General features: G+C 47.3%; 1 protein-coding gene across 2 annotated transcripts in view; it reads right to left on the reverse strand.

Moving 5' to 3' along the window:
• CTIF (cap binding complex dependent translation initiation factor) overlaps positions 1-19,148 on the reverse strand; it is a 291,102-nt gene that overhangs the window by 204,607 nt on the left and 67,347 nt on the right. For both annotated transcript variants that reach the window (XM_040336576.1, XM_040336587.1), the window contains exons 3-4: positions 17,191-17,382; positions 10,810-10,890 (exon numbers count right to left, since the gene is read on the reverse strand). In XM_040336576.1, the coding sequence (XP_040192510.1) occupies positions 10,810-10,890; positions 17,191-17,370 (261 nt within the window). In that variant the 5' untranslated portion in view covers positions 17,371-17,382. The remainder of the gene's footprint in view (positions 1-10,809; positions 10,891-17,190; positions 17,383-19,148) is intronic.

Below are 19,148 nucleotides of genomic sequence, written 5' to 3' on the forward strand. Positions count from 1 at the left end.
GGTACCTGGCTGACAAGGCATGCTGGGACTTATAGTTCTTCCACAGCTCAGCCTATCCATGTCCAAAGACAAACCTCTTTTTGGCCTATCCCCAAGACTTCCACTATTGTGCCTCCCTACCCCATGGCTTTACATGTGAATTCCTGAGAAATACAGACATCAAGCCTCATGGGGTGGGTATTGTTCTGCAGGAGGCCTGAAAGGTCCAGAGATGCGATTTACTGAAAACAGGACTGTATTTGCATCCCTGGAGCCTGGAGGCATACAGCGTCCAAACCAACACCCATCTGCTGGGATCACCCCTTTAGGCCTCATTTACACTTGGCTTCGGCTTCAACACACATTAAAGGGGTTGTAAAGGTACAATTTAATCCTAAATAGCTTCCTTTACATTAGTACAGTCCTCCTTCACTTACCTCATCCTTCCATTTTGCTTTTAAATTTCCTTATTTCTTCTGAGAAATCCTCACTTCCTGTTCTTCTGTCTGTAACTCCACACAGTAATGCAAGGCTTTCTCCCTGGTGTGGAGTGTCGTGCTCGCCCCCTCCCTTGCACTACAGGAGAGTCAGGACGCTCTCTATGTTGCAGATAGAGAAAGTAGCTGTGTGTTAGTGGGCGTCCTGACTCTCCTGTAGTCCAAGGGAGGGGTCGAGCATGACACTCCACACCAGGGAGAAAGCCTTGCATTACTGTGTGGAGTTACAGACAGAAGAACAGGAAGTGAGGATTTCTCAGAAGAAATAAGGACATTTAAAAGCAAAATGGATGGCTGAGGTAAGTGAAGGAGGACTGCACTAAGGTAAAGGAAGCTATTTAGGGGAAAAGAAAAAAAAATTGTACCTTTACAACCCCTTTAACCCCTTCAATACTGCACATAGACATATGACGTCCACAAAGGGGATCTCCCATCCCGGGTGGACATCATATGACGTCCAGTACTTTGTGCGGTGATATCTGAATGATGCCTGCAGCTAGAGGCATCATTTAGATATCATTGTGTTCCGGCGGCGATCCTGCGCACCAGAATAACGATCAAATCGGCGGTTCCACCGCCATCCGGTGCTTCTCCGGGCTCTCCCGTGCCATCGGGGGCCCGGAGAAAGAATCGCCCATCGCCTATCTCTATGACCATCGGAGGCCCGGGCGCGATGTGATGACGTCATGCCCGGGTACTGGAGTGTAAACAAAGCTGCAGTTGCGGCTAGTAAGCATGAGATTGGTGAATTTTTTTTCACAATCTCATGCTTTCCAGCCTGGAGGAGAGATGTGGGGTCTTATTGACCCCCCCCCCCCATCTCTCCATAAAGAGGACCTGTCACACACCTTTCCTATTACAAGAGATGTTTACATTCCTTGTAATAGGAATAAAAGTGAGCAAAAAAAAAAAAAAGTGGAAAAAAATGTAAAAAAAAATTTTTTAACAACGGCCTTGTCCCCGGTAGCTGGCGCTCAGAAGAGAACACACACACGCAAGTCCCGCCCACGTATGTAAACGTTGTTCAAACCACATATGTGAGGTATCGCCGCGTGCGTTAGCGCGTGTGCAACAATTCTAGCACTAGACCTCCTCTAACTCTAAACTGGTAACCTGTAATTTTTTTCAAAGCGTCGCCTATGTAGATTTTTTAAGTAACGAAGTTTGGCGCCATTTCATGAGTGTGCGCAATTTTAAAGCGTGACATGTTCGGTATCTATTTACTCGGCGTATCATCTTTCATATTTTACAAAAAAATTGTGCCAACTTTACTGTTTTGTTATTTTAGTTAATAAAACCATTTTTTTTCCCAAATGATTGCGCAAATACCGTGCAAGATAAAAAGTTGCAATGACCGCCATTTTATTTCCTAGGGTGTCTGCTAAAAAAAAAAATATATATATAATGTTTGGGGGTTCTGAGTAATATTCTAGCAAAATAATGGATGTTTTGTACATGTAGGAGAGAAGTGCCAGAATAGGCCCGGTATGGAGGTGGGTATAAAAGCCCTGTATTGAAGGGGTTAAAGCTCCTACTGCTTCAACATGCTTTTATGATAGGTTTTTGATGCGTCGGTGACGCTCTTTTGAAGTTTGGCAGATGCCATGTGTGTATGTGAATCTCTCATACCAGCAATTTCTCCAAAACAAAGCGAAACTAAAGCGGAATTAACCACTTCCCTACCGGCCCATAGTAAAATGACGTCCACAAAGAACTTCTGCCGTTCAGAGTGGACGTCATATGACGTCCTGGGCTTTCCGGGTGGATATCTGAATGATGCCTGCAGCTAAGAGGCATCATTCAGATATCCTTCTAAACTGCCGGCGATTCTGCACAACGTAAGAACGATCATAGCGGCGGTTCCGCCGCTAGATCGTTCTTACAGGCGGCGGGAGGGGACATCCCCCCCCTCCCGCCGCCATCCGGTGCTTCTCCGGGCTCTCCCGTGCCATCGGGGGCCCGGAGAACGAATCGTCCGGCGCTCGCAGGAAGCATAGAGATGACTGGTGACCAGATGGTCACCAGTCATCTCTATGACCGTCGGAGGACCCGGGCGCGATGTGATGACGTCACGCCCGGGTCCCCGTAAGTAAACAAAGCCGCGATTGCGGCTGCTAAGCAACCACAAGCATGAGATCGGTGAATTTTTTTTCACCGATTTCATGCTTTCCAGCCTGGAGGAGAGATGTGGGGTCTTATTGACCCCGCATCTCTCCATAAAGAGTACCTGTCACACACATTCCTATTACAAGGGATGTTTACATTCCTTGTAATAGGAATAAAAGTGATAAAAAAAAAAAAGAAATAAAAAAAAAAAAAGTGTAAAAAAAGAAATATATAAAAAAAAAAAAAGAAATAAAAATTTATTTTTTTAACGCCCCTGTCCCCGGTAGCTTGCGCGCAGAAGCGAACGCACACGCAAGTCCCGCCGACATATCTAAACGCCGTTTAAACCACATATGTGAGGTATCGCCGCGTGCGTTAGAGTGCCAGCAACAATTCTAGCACTAGATCTCCTCTGTAAATCTAAACTGGTAACCTGTAAAAAATTTCAAATCGTTGCCTATGGAGATTTTTAAGTACCGAAGTTTGGCGCCATTCCATGAGTGTGCGCAATTTTAAAGCGTGACATGTTAGGTATCTATTTACTCGGTGTAACATCATATTTCATATTTTACAGAAAAATTGGGCTAACTTTACTGTTTTTAAATTTTTTTAATTCATGAAACAATTTTTTTCCCAAAAAAAGGCGTTTGAAAAATTATTGCGCAAATACCGTGCAAGATAAAAGGTTTCAATGACCGTCGTTTTATTCCCTAGGGTGTCTGCTAAAAAAACATATATAATGTTTGGGGGTTCTGCGTAATTTTCTAGCAAAAAAATTATGATTTGTACATGTAGGAGAGAAGTGCCAGAATAGGCCTGGTATGGAAGTGTGTATAACTGCCCGGTATGGAAGAGGTTAAAGCCTCTCAAAAGCCGCAGGAGCTTCAAACAAGCTTTGTCATAGAGCTCTATGGATGCTTTGAAGCACCACTAAAGCTAGTGGGAAAATCATGGGAAATGTAGTTTGGCACTGCAGTGCACAGCCCTGAGCACACTACATGGAAGCCCGGGGTTGGGGTTATTTTGAAGCCGATACCATGGAAGAAGGAAATCGAACACACAGGAAATGGCTGGGGCACAAAAGGACATAACCAAAGGCTTAATTTCATCGTGAAAACTTACAGTAGAATTCCAGGATGAACCTAGCCAATCTTAAACATGCTCTCTGCACCCCACTAACATCCACACTAACTAGCCTGAGTAAGAAAGATGAATATACTCACCTATTTGCAGGCTTCTCCAGTCTGGTCACATTGGCTGCAGGGGAAAAGAATGAGGGCTCAACAATGGCTGGAATGCAGGGGGGTAGTGATGTCACTCATCCATTGTCACATGATCTAGCTCCCCTGTGTCAGCCAGTGGCGGCTGCAGGGGAGAGGAAGGAGAGATGACAACCTATGGGCCATAGGAGCCTATGGGTGTCAATATCACTCCCAGGCATTCCAGCCATTGTCACGCACTCGCTTTTTTCCCCTGGCTGACACAGGAGATTAAATGACCAGACCAATGCGATCTGAAAATGGGCAAGTACATACACTCCCTGGCCACTTTATTAGGTAAACCTGTAAATTTGCTTAGAAACACGAATTGCTAATCAGCCAATTACGTGGCAACAATTCAATGCATTTAGGACGTGGTGAAGACGACTTTCTGAAGTTCAAACTGAGCATCAGAATGGGGAATAAAGGGGATTTAAGTGACTTTGAACGTGGCATGATTGTTGGTGCCGGACGGGCTGGTCTGAATTAGGGTTGTCCCGATACCGATACCAGTATCGGTATCGGGACCGATACCGAGTATTTGCGCTAGTACTCGTACTCGCGCAAATACTCCCGATACCAAAATAGAATACTTTTTTTTTTTTTGTGACATCGAGCGGTGCATAGAGGCAGGGCCGGATTAACCGTGGGGCTGATGGAGCTGCAGCTCCAGGCCCCCATCATAATATAGGCCCAAACCTAATTCTCTCACCAGGGCCCGGCGGCCGGCCGACGACCGCTATATAATAAATCCACACGTCCAGGCAGCTGCAGCCTGCATTATGATATAGGCCCAATTGACGCAGTGAACAACATTTAATCACGGGCCGTGGGCCGCGAGTAGCGGCCGCGAGCCGCTGCTATGATTCACAGCAGAGCCGCGGCTATCCACAACAACACAGCCTCTTGTAGCACGGGCGGTGCCAGTGCGCCGAGGCTGAGCGTGCTCCTCCCCTTCAGTACTGTACTGAACACAGACTGTAGGCGGAGCTTGACGTCCCCCGGCGGTGTGCGTGACGTCATCCAGAGGCCGTCCCCGGCGTCCTAGGAGTCTCCATTGCCTTGCGAAAGGACCGCACCGCACGATCGACAGGAAAAGTACAGTAAAAAGCAAGTAAGCCATGAGCGCTGGGGAAGTCACTGTCATACAGATGAGATAATGTTTAATTGTGCAGAAGAAGTGTGGGTACAGTACTGGCTGCAACGAACCTGAAGTGGTTAACTTTTTTTTGGGGGGGGGGGGTGCTATATCAGTGCAGGGAGGCAGCTTATTAGTGCATCTCATCAGTGCCACATTTATGAGTGCCATCCAATCAATGCCAGTGCCACCTATCAGTGCCATCCATTTATGAGTGCCATCCAATCAATGCCAGTGCCACCTATTAGTGCCATTGGATGGCACTGATAGGTGGCACTGGCATTGATTGGATGGCACTCAAATGGATGGCACTGATAGGTGGCACTGGCATTGATTGGGTGGCACTGATGAGATGCACTAATAAGCTGCCTCCCTGCACTGATGCACGAATGGGCACTGATCTGCACTGATAGGTGGCACTGGCTAGCTGCACTTTTGGGCACTGGCACCGATGAGCTGCACTGATAGGTGGCACTGGCAGTGATCACTCCTTCAATGATATGTAGTTTTCCAGTACCGTATGCTAAAAAACAGCCCCACACCATGATGTACCAGTTCTTCATAATTCTAAAGAAAATATGCTTGGTCTGTATTGTGGTTTGAAAACGGTCACATGACATTTAAAAAAAGTATCGGTATTCGGTATCGGCGACTACTTGAAAAAAAGTATCGGTACTTGTACTCGGTCCTAAAAAAGTGGTATCGGGACAACCCTAGTCTGAATATTTGAAAATCTGGTGATCTACTGGCATTTTTATACACAACCATCTCTCGGGTTTACAGAGAATGGTCCGAAAAAGAGAAAATAACCAGTTGTGTGGCGGAAATTGCCTTGTTGATGTCAGAGGTCAGAGGAGAATGGGCAGACTGGTTCCAGATGATAGTAAGACAACAGTAACTCAAATAACCACTCATTACAACCAAGGTATGCAGAATGCCATCTCTGAACGCACAACACATCGAACCTTGAAGCAGATTGGCTACAGAAGCAGAAGACCACACCGGGTGCCACTCCAGCCAGCTAAGAACAGGAAACTGAGGCTACAATTCGCACAGGATCACCAAAATTGGACAATAGAAGATTGGAAAAACGTTGCCTGGTCTGATAAATCTGGATTTCAGCTGCGACATTCAGATGGTCGGGTCAGAATTTGATGTAAACCACAGGAAAGCATGGATCCATCCTGCCTTGTATCACTGGATCAGGCTGGTGGGGGTGGTGTTATGGTGTTAAGCAGGGGTCTCCAAACTTTACAAAGGGCCACTTTATTGCCCTTGGTCTGTTTTTTTTTTTTTTTTTTTTAATGTAGGTCTGCTTTAATCAACTAGGCATGTCTTAGCCGTCTCATTAATAGGAACCAGCAATCCATTGCCCTGTAGAACCTCCCATAACAAGGTGTTGTGTGGCTCTTGTACAGTAAGGACGTTCCTCAGCATACTTTCCTTGGCGTTTAATCACACTGCTGACATTTAATTAATAACTAATTACAGGGAAGAGCAGAGCCGGCGCTCAGGACGACAAATGGCTGGGTGTGCTAATCGTTCCATCTCGCAGGTAGAATGTCGGAGATTGGGTGGGAAGGTGCAAATAAAAAAGACTTGGCAGTAAATGTGAAGATGGTGCTGCTGGGAAAAGTCAAGCAACTGAAAAGAGCAGTGCAAAAAAATAAAATTAAAATGCAATATCTCTTAATTTTTTTTTTCCAATGCCAGTAAAGCATTAAAGTATTTCTGCCATGTTATAAAATAACAAACATGCCATACTTGGCTGCTCTGTAATGGTTTTGCACAGAGAAGCCCAGATCCTCCTCTTCTGGGGTCCCCCATCGGCGCTCCAGGCCCCTCTTCTTCAAATGGCCCAGCGGAAAGTCGCAGTCCCTGGGGGCACCTGTGCGAGTTAGCTCTTGAGTCCGCTGCTCCCTCCATTGACACACACAGCGGGACACAGTGGCCCCACCCCCTCGTCACAGGATTTGATTGACAGCAGTAGGAGCCAATGGCTCCTGCTGGTAATCAACCCATCCAATGAGGAGAGGAACAGCGGCTGGAGCCGCTGCGCTTGTGCGCATCGCTGTATCGGATCGAGCTCAGGTAAGATAAAGTGGGGATCTGGGGGGCTTCTGCAGCACAGAAGGTTTTATACCTTATTGCATAGAATGCATTACAGCTAAAAACCTTGAGACTTTACAACCCCATTACAGGGGTTGTAGAGGTATAAAAAAAAAAAAAAAACGTCCACCCGGGATGGGAGATCCCCTTTGTGGACGTCAGATGTCCATGTGCGGTATTGAAGGGGTTGAAAAGGTACAATCATTTTTTTTTTCCTAAATAGCTTCCTTTACCTTAGTGCAGTCCTCCTTCACTTACCTCATCCTTCCATTTTGATTTTAAATGTCCTTATTTCTTCTGAGAAATCCTCACTTCCTGTTCTGGCTGTAACTCCACACAGTAATGCAAGGCTTTCTCCCTGGTGTGGAGTGTCGTGCTCGCCCCCTCCCTTTGACTACAGGAGTTAGATCACGACACTCCACACCAGGGAGAAAGCCTCACATTACTGTGTGAAGTTACAGACAGAAGAACAGGAAGTGAGGATTTCTCAGAAGAAATAAGGACATTTAAAAGCAAAATGGAAGGATGAAGCAAGTGAAGGAGGACTGCACTAAGGTAAAGGAAGCTATTTAGGGGGAAAAAAATGGTACCTTTACAACCCCTTTTTTTTTTAAAGTGTATTTTGTGCGTGTACTCGAGAGAGGAGCCGGACTGCAGGAGTTGGGAGTAGGCAGGCCTCCCCCAGAGGCAATCTGCCAACTTTCTCCATGCCCCGGGTGGCAATGGCGGGTGTGTGAGGGGGTCCTCCCACACAGCCCGCCCTACCTGCTCCGCTTTGAAGCCCAACGGGGCAGAGGGACTCCCTATAAGGGAGTGCGAGGATCTAGCCCGCTCAACCAGCCCCGTTAGTCCTTCGCCTCTCTTTTTAGAGACCGCGTGGTCAAAGTGCGTGCATGTTAACCCAATTTTGAGTGCGTGTAAGTGTGGTGGTTTTTGTGGGAGGGGGGTTGGCGTACTAAGCGCAGGCTTACCTCGCATAGCACACTCACTGGGAGCCGGGCTGAGACCAAACTCAATTCACATGTAGCCGAGACCGGGACTTTACAACCCCTTTAACCACTTCCCGACCGCCGCATGTAGATATACGTCGGCAGAATGGCACGTACAGGCACATTGGCGTACCTGTACGTCCCTGCCTAGACGTGGGTCGGGGGTCCGATCGGGACCCCCCCTGCTACACGCGGCGTTCGGGTTCCCTCGGGGAGCGATCCGGGACGACGGCGCGGCTATTTGTTTATAGCCGCTCCGTCGCGATCGCTTCCCGGAGCTGAAGAACGGGGAGAGCCGTATGTAAACACGGCTTCCCCGTGCTTCCTATGGCGCTGCATCGATCGAGTGATCCCTTTATAGGGGAGACTCGATCGATGACGTCATTCCTACAGCCACACCCCCCTACAGTTGTAAACACACACTAACTCCTACACCGCCCCCTGTGGTTAACTCCCAAACTGCAACTGTCATTTTCACAATAAAGAATGCAACTTAAATGCATTTTTGCTGTGAAAATGACAATGGTCCCAAAAATGTGTCAAAATTGTCCGAAGTGTCCGCCATAATGCCGCAGTCACGAACAAAATCGCTGATCGCCAAGGTATCTCAGAGGTGGTATCTAACTCCATCTAGACTTGCAAAGTTCGGTCACGGAGTGTCCCCGCTTTGCTGGAGACAATGTTCACAAGTGGGCTCACTGTTCCATATTATGTGGGAATGTGGGAAGTTGGCTAGATTTTGGAGTAGCATTTTTACCATTATACGCCAAGTTACGGGAATCTCGGTGCCCCTATCGCCTTCTCTAGCTATATTACACCTGGGCATAGAGGAGCTCCCTCCCCCTTTTAGGAAATTTATCATCCAACTTCTTTTAGCAGCCAAATTGGTAGTACTAAGACTTTGGAGAACCAGTGTGAGTCCCAAGGTAGGAGATGTGGTTAGAACCATCTCTTTACACTTTACATATGAACGAATGTTGGCTTACTCAGAAAGTAGACACGCCACATTTATCACTCACTGGCAGACGTGGATAGATTGGTATGATAATAACAAAACCTTTTACTTAGAGCAGTGAATTTTCACACACTAGGCGGCCTGGAGGAAAAGGAAAAACCCTAATCTGGACACAAATTTACTATAAACCCTTGTTCAACGGAGAGGTGCTGGTTCCTTCTTTTTCATTTTCTTTTCCTTTTGCTTTCTTTTTTGTTATTTTTACTTTTTCCGTTTAATGGTGTAATTAAACAATATAGAGCATGTGGTTACACGCTCAATAGTAATGCTTAAATCCTCCCTGGTATGGAATACACATATGCAAGGAATTTAATATTACATAATCTGCGCAATTGATGCTAGAACATGTGCAGCAGGGATGACATTGGTCTGTTTCCATGGGTTGCAGCGAGTACCCAAAGGGGTGACCTATGGAAAAGTTGGACCTCAATAATATGTTATTCACCTATAGGTATGTAGTATTGCATTTCCTGTACTGTACTATTGTCTTATTACCTTGAAATGAGGATGTCTACTTTTGCTGTTCTTTTGACATCCACCTGCATTAATGTAGAAATGCATATGACATGTTTTCCATGTTTGTTCAATCTTATAAAAAAATAAAAAACTATTGAAATTAAAATCGCTGATCGCCGCCATTAGTAGTAAAAAAAAAAAAATAATAATAAAAATGCAATAAAACGATCCCCTATTTTGTAAACACTATAAATTTTGCGCAAACCAATTGATAAACGCTTATTGCGATTTTTTTTACCAAAAATAGGTAGAAGAATACGTATCGGCCTAAACTGAGGGGAAAAAAAATAATTTATATATGTTTTTGGGGGATATTTATTATAGCAAAAAGTAAAAAATATTGCATTTTTTTCAATATTGTCGCTCTATTTTTGTTTATAGCGCAAAAAATAAAAACCGCAGAGGTGATCAAATACCACCAAAAGAAAGCTCTATTTGTGGGGAAAAAAGGACGCCAATTTTGTTTGGGAGCCACGTCGCACGACCGCGCAATTGTCTGTTAAAGCGACGCAGTCCCGAACTGTAAAAACACCTTGGGTCATGTAGCAGCATATTGGTCCGGGGCTTAAGTGGTTAAACTCCGCTAACTTTTTTTTTTTTTTTTTTTAAATGGGCCCCCAGGAGGTTTATGCCAGAATGTCGTAGTATGCACCGTATTTTAGCACATTATGGCAGACGTACCTGTCAAACGAAAGCTCTACAGTGCTGCAGTGTCAGTGCTTGGGTCCTTCCATCTTCTCCCAGCTTGCCTTTCGGGTTTACTCTATTTAACTGCTTCAATTGCATCACTCCTGCGCATTTGTGTAAATATACTCTGAGCTGTGCATGCGCTGCTCAATGTACATTACCAATGGCAGGCCAAGAGTAGCATTTATTACAGAAAATATCAATAGGGTCTCTTCTGTCAACAACCCTGTCTGTCAAGTCATTTAATTCCACTTAAAAAAACGGAAGTCACTCTGGGTATCATGGCGGCGGAGGAGAGGAACGAGGGTCGCTGCGGGGGCTTTGATCTAAGGCAAGTAATTCATAATGAGCTAGTATGCTAGCCATACTAGCTCATTATTCCTTTGTCTTGTAGATTTTTCTTTGTTTTTTTGGGTTTACAACCACTTTAATACTACATTGTGAAACCAGCCTATGATGCTTCCCAGTTGTGGAAAGTGAGACCATCATAAATCCAACGGAAGTATTTGCTCACCTGATTGTGATTATAGGAAGGTCTTCTCCCTTTTGGTGAAGTTCGGTTTACCTCCAGCTGTTCGTTACACTCCACCGTCCACTGCAGAAAAAAAAAAAAAAACACAATGGTGGGCATTGATGAGGTGGCACTGAGACACCAATGAGGTGGCACTGATGGACACTGATAGGCTGCACTGGTGGGCAGTAATGAGGTGGCACTGGTGGGCACTGATGTGGAACTTATGGACACTGAAAGGCTCCACTGGTCGGTACTAATGGATACTGATAGGCTGCACCAGTGGGCACTGATGTGGCACTGACAGGCTGAACCCCACCTCTCCACCCGAAACAATTATCTCCTCCCCACCTCTCCACCCTAGGTTAAAAAAAAATATATATATCGGACGCAAAAATCGGTAACACATATCGGCCATCGGCCGCCCAGATTTCAAAATATCGTCATCGGCCAGAGAAAAACCCATATCGGTCGACCTCTACATAGAGGCCTGACCCACCAATAATTAGGACATTTCCCAGCCAAAGGAAAGCCACCTGTGAAATGTCTCTGTCCTGTTACAGCTCAAAAGCAGACATTAGGAAGCCCTGAAATTGAACTTGTTACAGAGTTTCCTACCAACCAATACAATAATTAAAGCGTATGTTACCCCAACATTTTATAATCCTGATGCGTGTGTTGCACCATGTACTTGCTTTAAAAGTAAAGTATCCTGCTTTCTTTGTCAGGTTTCCTTTGTGTAAAATACCTCCCGTTTCTGCCAGTGCCTCTGCTTTGCCATCTCAAACTGACCATGAGAGCACATGCATCTCAGAGTGGTCAGTTTTCTGGCTGTGCTGGGATGGTTAGACTTGTGCTGGCACACCCCCTGCACAGCCAGACATTGGGAAGATCGGTGTACTGCCGTTTCTCTATTTTTTGAGAAGGGTACAGAAACATTTCTGCAGCATTGAAGCCCCCCCCCCCCCCCCCCAAAAAAAAAAAATGACATGTCAAATGTGGCATGTCAGGGGGTCACCATCACTTAAAGCAGAAGTTCCATTTTTGGGTGGAACCTTGCTTTAAAGTGGAGGTTCACCCTAAAACATGTATATACCATTCCATCCAGCATACTGCCGACATGTACAGTATGCTGGGTTTTTTTTGTTTTTTTTAGCTGTACATACCCTCGTATAGCTATTTTGCTTCCGGGTAGTGCCTCCCGCGGGAGTGGGCGTTCCTATTCAGAGACTAAGTGATTGACGTGATGACAAAAGCTTTCCCACGGCGCATAATGCGCGTCACCAGTTTCCGGAAGAAGCCGAACTGCGAGTCGGCTCTATACGGCGCCTGCGCACAGACGTTAGGCTTCTTTCAGAAACTGGTGACGCGCATTATGCACCGGGGGGGAAGCTTTTGTCATCACGTCAATCACTTAGTCTCTGAATAGGAACGCCCACTCCCGCGGGAGCCACTACCCGGAAACCGGGGGGAAAATAGCTATACAACGGTATGTACAGCGAAAAAAAAAAAAAACAGCATACTGTACATGTCGGTAGTATGCTGGATGGAATGGTATATACCGTACTTGTTTTTTAGAGTGAACCTCCGCTTTAAGTTTTGGGGGAAAATTAGAATTATTGCTTAGAATGAGATGTCAAATTTGAGATGGGGCTCGGGCGCGTCTGCTATAGGCCAGATTAGGGACGGGGAGGGGGACCTCCACTCGACTCCACAGGAGATCAATAAATGCTTCACGGATTACTACCAACAATTGTATAGCTCCAGAGTGGCTTATGATGTGGCCGACCTGTTGAGATACCTGGAGGAGGTGGACGTCCCGGTTCTCACTCCCTCTTCCGTGCGCAAACTAGACGCCCCGATTAAAATAGAGGAGGTTCAGGCAGCTTTGAAAATGATGCAGGGGGGAAAGACCCCGGGACCGGACGGTTTCCCGGTCGAATTCTACAAACTCTACGAGGAAGATTTGGCCCCCAGACTAAGGTCGCTTTTTGCTGGTGCATCGGAGTCGGGAGCTCTCCCGGACTCGATGAGCGAGGCAATAATTGTGGTCATCCCCAAGCCTGGGAAGGATCCAACCCTGTGTTCTTCGTATCGCCCGATATCCCTCCTCAACGTCGATGCAAAAATTTTTGCGAAAATCCTGGCCAACAGGCTTAACACTGTAATTACAGCCCTGGTCCACCCTGACCAGACGGGCTTCATGCCAGGCCGCGGTACTGATATTAACCTTCGTCGATTGCATACTCACCTGGCACTGGCGACCCCGGGGTGGTGGCCTCGCTCGACGCCGAGAAGGCCTTCGACTCGGTCGAGTGGGGCTACCTCTGGGCAGTTTTGACCCGCTTCGGGTTCGGTCCCCGCTTCATGTCCTGGATACAAATGTTGTATGCTCACCCTAGGGCACGTATTCGTACCAACGGGTCCCTGTCTGCCTCCTTCCCCCTGGAGCGGGGGACCAGACAGGGGTGTCCGTTATCACCGGCGTTGTTTGCCTTGGCCTTGGAGCCTCTGGCCGCGCACATTCGGCGCGACCCGGAGGTTCGGGGGATCAGGGTGGGTAACCTAGAGGAGAAACTGTCCCTCTATGCTGACGACGCCCTGTTGTACCTGGCGGACGCTTCCGCCTCCCTACAGAAAACGTTGTCACATTTTGAGGTGTTCGGCCGGTTTTCGGGCGTGTGTATCAATTGGGACAAATCGGTCCTGCTCCCGCTCCACCAGTCACTGTCCCGGGCGGACTCCCACACTCCTCTCCGGTGGGTGGATGAATTCACCTATCTGGGGGTGAGGGTGGGACTCGAGTCGGGGTCTTACCTAGACAAGAATGTTCTCCCAATACTGGACCAACTGACCAAACGGTGTGCGACATGGCGTAACCTTCCCCTCTCACCGGTGGGTCGAGGGAACCTCATTAAGATGGTAATACTCCCCAAATTGCTTTATTTTTTTCGTCAGACCCCTGTTACTATCCCAAAGTCCTTTTTTCGACGGCTCGACAGTATAGTGATGGCGTTCGTCTGGGCTGGTAGCCCTCCTCGGGTTGCTAGACATACTCTTTATCTTCCCCTCTCGGGGGGTGGACTGGCCCTCCCAAACTTCTTGGCCTACTACTGGGCGGCGGTGCTAGTGACGGTCAGGTGGTGGTTTTCCCAGCCGCGACAAAATCCGGCGGTCAACCTAGAGGCGGCGGTTTTGGGATCCTATGCTGCCCTGTCCAACCTGGTGTTTCGGGGGTGCAGGGCTCATCCCTCTGTCACGAGGCCCATGGCGACGGTGGTTAGGGTGTGGGCGTCGTCCAGGGCTCGAATGCTGAAACCAAATACTGCCTCCCCACATACCCCGCTTTGGGGCAACCCACTCCTTCCCCACCTGAACACGGTCCCGGACCCGGTGGTCTGGGCCCGACGGGGGATCCTCACCCTCCGGCATGTGATGCCGGATGGTGTGGTGATGCCCTTTCAGGACTTGTGTCGGACCTATAAAGTCCCTTCCTCATTTGGCTTTAGATACACTCAGCTGCGGCATGCATTGACGGCCCAATTTCCGGACTCGGTGACGCTCGAGTCAGATTCGATAGAGCGTCTTCTGATCTCGGGGGTCATGGGGAAGCCCCTCTCGTCCCTCTATTTGAGATTTACGGTGGCATACGACACGAACACGACGGGGACACTGACCAAATGGACTGCCGACATCCCGGATCTGGACGAAGAGATCTGGGAGGAATGTGTCTCCTCCTTTCTCCCGTCTATGATTGCCTCTAGAGACAGGTTCATTCAACTTAAATTTCTCCACAGGGCATACTACACCCCGCAGAAGTTGGCTAGGATTTACCCCTCAAGGTCCCCGGAGTGCACCAGGTGCCTGGGAGACACGGGCTCCTTCATCCATATGGTCTGGTCCTGCCCTAAGCTGGATCAGTACTGGAGAGAAGTGGCAGGGGTCCTCTCGGATCGTTGTGGGATAGAACTAGTCATGGACCCAAAACTGTTCCTCCTAAGCTACTTGGGTGAGATTGAGGGAGACAGGTATACCAAACTGAGCATCACCTTTGCTCTGTTTTATGCTAGAAGGGAGATCCTACTTCGATGGCGGGGCTCTGATCTTCCCACTGTGTCCTCCTGGCTGGCCACGATCAACAGAGTGCTCCCACTATATAGGCTGACGTACGAGAGCAGAAACTGCCCAGCTAAATTTGACAAGATCTGGTCGAATTGGATTGAGTCCCCTGGCGACTTGGTTGATTCCCCCCCTGCTGTGTCCTGAATGCTGAGGGGCTGTGGGTGGCCGGGGTTCCCCGTCCCCTGCCCCCCCTCCCCGCCCGCCTCGGCGTGCGGTGCCTCCCCCTCCCCTTCCCCCCCTCGTTCCCCCCCCCCCCTCCGGGGGGGGGGGGCGGGGGGGTGACGGGGCGGGGGCGGCGGCCGGGGGACGCCGGCTGGCGATTCCCCCCGGGTGACGGGTTTTTGTCTGTGTTGTCCGTCCCATTGTAGATGCTGCTGAACTGATTCCCCACCAATGTAGTCCTTTGTTTATGACATCTATGTATGAACTTATGCATTCTGAGTAAGCCTTGTGATCTTTGTACTGTCATTTTCATGTGTGTGTTATTGTCTGTTACCAAAATAAAAAACTTTGACTGTTAAAAAAAAAAAAAAAAATTTGAGATGGGGAGAGAAAAAGCAGTACAATCAGTAACGTTTAGATAGGAGCTGGATCTCATATATCCTAAATTCTAATAGTCAAATGAAAGAATCAGAAAATAAATGGGGTAACATTATTATACTGACCCATTAGATGAAAAGGAGGATAAAAGAGAAATACGTTGAATATAATAAATAACTAACAAGTAATAGGAAACAATGAATGTCTATATGGAGCAGACTGGCATTTTGTTTAATCTGTCATTGGGGAGGAGCAATAAGGGGGGAAAAAAAATATGCTTCTTACCGGAAACAAAAAAAAAAAATCACACACATCGCATAAAGCATATTAACCACTTGAGACCCACGCTATAGACGAAAGACGTCCACAGCGCGGCTCTCAAGTGCCGGGTGGACGTCCCTGGATGTCCCATTTATATTTCCCGTTCGCGCCGCTAGTGGCGCGCAGCAGGGAAACACTGTGCCCGGCGCATCGCTGAGAAGCCAATGCGCATGCCTGGCGGCCGCGATGTCAGCCAGGTCCCCGCGATCGGCTGTGACAGCAGGGACGCGGAGCTCTGTGTGTAATGATGGGGTGTAAACACAGAGCTCCACGTCCTGTCAGTGAGAGAGGAGACCGATGCTGTGTCTCTTGTACATAGGGACAGAGATCGGTCACCTCCCCCAGTCACCCCCCTCCACCTACAGTTAGAATCACTCCCAGTTTACACATTTAACCCCTTCCTCACCCCCTAGAGTTAACACCTTCACTGCCAGTCACATTTATACAGTAATCAATGCATTTTTTAGCACTGTTCGCTGTGTAAATGTGAATGGTCCCAAAATAGTTTCAAAAGTGTCCGATATGTCCACCGCAATATTGCAGGCCTAAAAAAAAAAAATTGCAGATCCCCGCCATTACTAGTAAAAAAAAAAAAAAAAAAATTCATAAATCTATCCCCTATTTTGTAGGCGCTATAACTTTTGCGCAAACCAATCAATATACGCTTATTGCGATTTTTTTGTTACAAAAAATATGTAGAAGAATACGCATCGGCCTAAACTGAGGAAAAAAATTGTTTTTAAAAAAAAAAAAAAAAAATTGGGATATTATAACAAAAAAAAAGTAAAAAACATTTTATTTTTTTGTATATAGCGCAAAAAATTAAAACCGCAGAGGTGATCAAATACCACCAAAAGAAAGCTCTATTTGTGGGAAAAAAAGGACGCCAATTTTGTTTGGGAGCCACGTTATATTATAAAAATATAATTTGGATACAGCATTGTATGACTGCGCAGTTGTCATTCAAAATGCATCAGCGCTGAAACTTGGTCTGGGCAGGAAGGGGGTTTAAGTGCCCAGTAACGAAGTGGTTAAAAAGAAGCAAAAAAGTTAGTTTTGTGTTGATGAGGTGGACATGCAAATGAGTAATGGATGCCACATTCAGTACGCCAGTCATGAAAACAATATAAATCCCCGGTGCAAAATAAAAATGGTGGAAAAATTAACTCTGGTAAAAATTGGTAGGCCAATCAGGACTCTCCAATGTGAGGAAAGTGCGCCTATAGGTAACGGTCACAAGTGGAAGATTTCCCCTCTATTCCCGTTCTTATGACAACTCCAAATTTTGGGTTCTCTCAAAACAATTGCCCTGTAATCATATCTCGGTGGTAGTAGTAGTAGTAGTAGTAGTAGTAGTAGTAGTAGTAGGTGTCTTTTTGCTTCACTGCTCATCACACTCACCTGGGATATACTAGACTCTGTATTCTCGTTCTCTCCCTCTCCCTCGATCTTGTCGGTCAGCAGGCCCTGCACTTGGTACTCCAGAACGTAGCTATCGATGAACCTCTCCAGCTCTTCAATCTCCTGGGAACGGCTGCTTCCAGCTTCTGAGGAGGCCGATGCTACAGACGAGTTTTCCATCGCTTGTTCACTCTGAAAAACACAAAGACAAATCACGATCCGTGAATTCACAGCCAAGGCGACTTATCTGCTAAACGCCATTTCACTTATTTCTGGTCAGCCAGGCCGAGTTACTTTTTTGGCTTCATTTATATCAGCAGAGGAACTCAACAGTTAGATCTTCATGTCATAGTTCCTAGCTCAGTTCTCAACCACCTTGAAGGCTCCCTCTTTCGTTACATTCTCCATTTATAAAAACATTAAAAAATCCAGCAGGGATGGTGGGAACCCCTCATAATAACCACAATGGGTATGTAGATCTGCAACATTTCCCACCAGTCTCTGACATTGACCACTTTTCCATGCTATCCAAAGGACCATCATATAGGAGGAGTGGTCAGAAAATCAGAGACTGGTGAGCAGTTATGCAAAATGCCTACAAGTAGTAGTTATTGCTAAAGGGGGCCATACCAGCTTAAGAAGCCAAGGTGTACTTACTTCATCCAGTGCTCACCATTCAATTTATTGATATTTTTGTTTAACCGCTTGCCGACCGCTGCCCGATTATATAAGTTGGCAGAATGGCAAGGCCGTGCAAAGCAACGTACCTGTACGTCACCTTTAAACCGCTGCATAGTGGGCGCGCGCAACGTGCTCCATGACCGTGCCCGCGGAAACTATGTCTGTCGGGTGCCCATGTCACGGAGCAGCAGAACGGGGAGATGGCTAAACAAGACATTTCCCTGTTCTGCCTAGTGACAGGACACTGATCTACTGTTCCCCGTCATCGGGAGCAGTGATCTCCGTCATGCTGTAGTGAGCCCACCCCCCCCCTCCCACAGTTAGAATCACTCCCTAGGACACACTTAACCCCTATGATCGCCCACTAGTGTTAACCCGTTCCCTGTCAGTGTCATTTACACAGTAATCAGTGCATTTTTATAGCACCAATCGCTGTATAAATGACAAGGGTCCCAAAATAGTGTCAAAAGTGTCCGATGTGCCCGCCGCAATGTCGCAGTCACAATAAAAATTGCAGATCACCGCCATTACTAATAAAAAAGCCATAAAACGATCCCCTATTTTGTAAACGCTATAACTTTTGCACAAACCAATATACGCTTATTGTGACGTCAATTTTGTTTGGGTGCAACGTCGCACGCGCAATTGGCAGTTAAAGCAACGCCGTGCCGCATCGCAAAAAGTGCTCTGGTCAGGAAGGGGCTAAATTCTCCTGGGGCTGAAGAGGTTGATAACATTTTCCCTTACCATTGGAAAGATGTGGGTCTGACCCACAAGGTTTGCATCAAGCCACCGCACATGAATGCCAGAGAGCATCTTGGTCCTGTCTGCAGCCTACTGCGAGAAATAAAATGTTTTAACTGCGTTTGAGGGGGCCTGGTCCTCCTCTCTTGGGGTTCCTCAGTGGCGGTCCTGGCTCCTCCTCTTTTCGAGTGCCCCTGTCGAAGAAGCGACACCCGTGCGGGCACACTCCCGTATCCTGCGTCTATTGACACAGAAAGCAGGACTAGGCCCCGCCCCCTGGTCATTGTATTTGATTGACAGCAGCGGGAGCCAATGGCTGTGCTGCTATCAATCTATCCAATCAGTACCCAAGACACCCGTCGGAACTGGTGTGTTCATTCCCATGGGAAAAACACAGGGCTCAGGTAAGTATAACGGGGGCGCTGCTGAGCGACAAGGCCTCTCACCTTAAAGCGGGGGTTCACCCTTAGAGGGCACTTTTCCCCCTTAGCTTCCTGCTCGTTATTACTAGGGGAATCGGCTATTTATTTTAA

This window comes from Rana temporaria, chromosome 1 (assembly GCF_905171775.1).
Source record: "Rana temporaria chromosome 1, aRanTem1.1, whole genome shotgun sequence".
NCBI classification, from domain to species: Eukaryota; Metazoa; Chordata; class Amphibia; order Anura; family Ranidae; genus Rana; species Rana temporaria.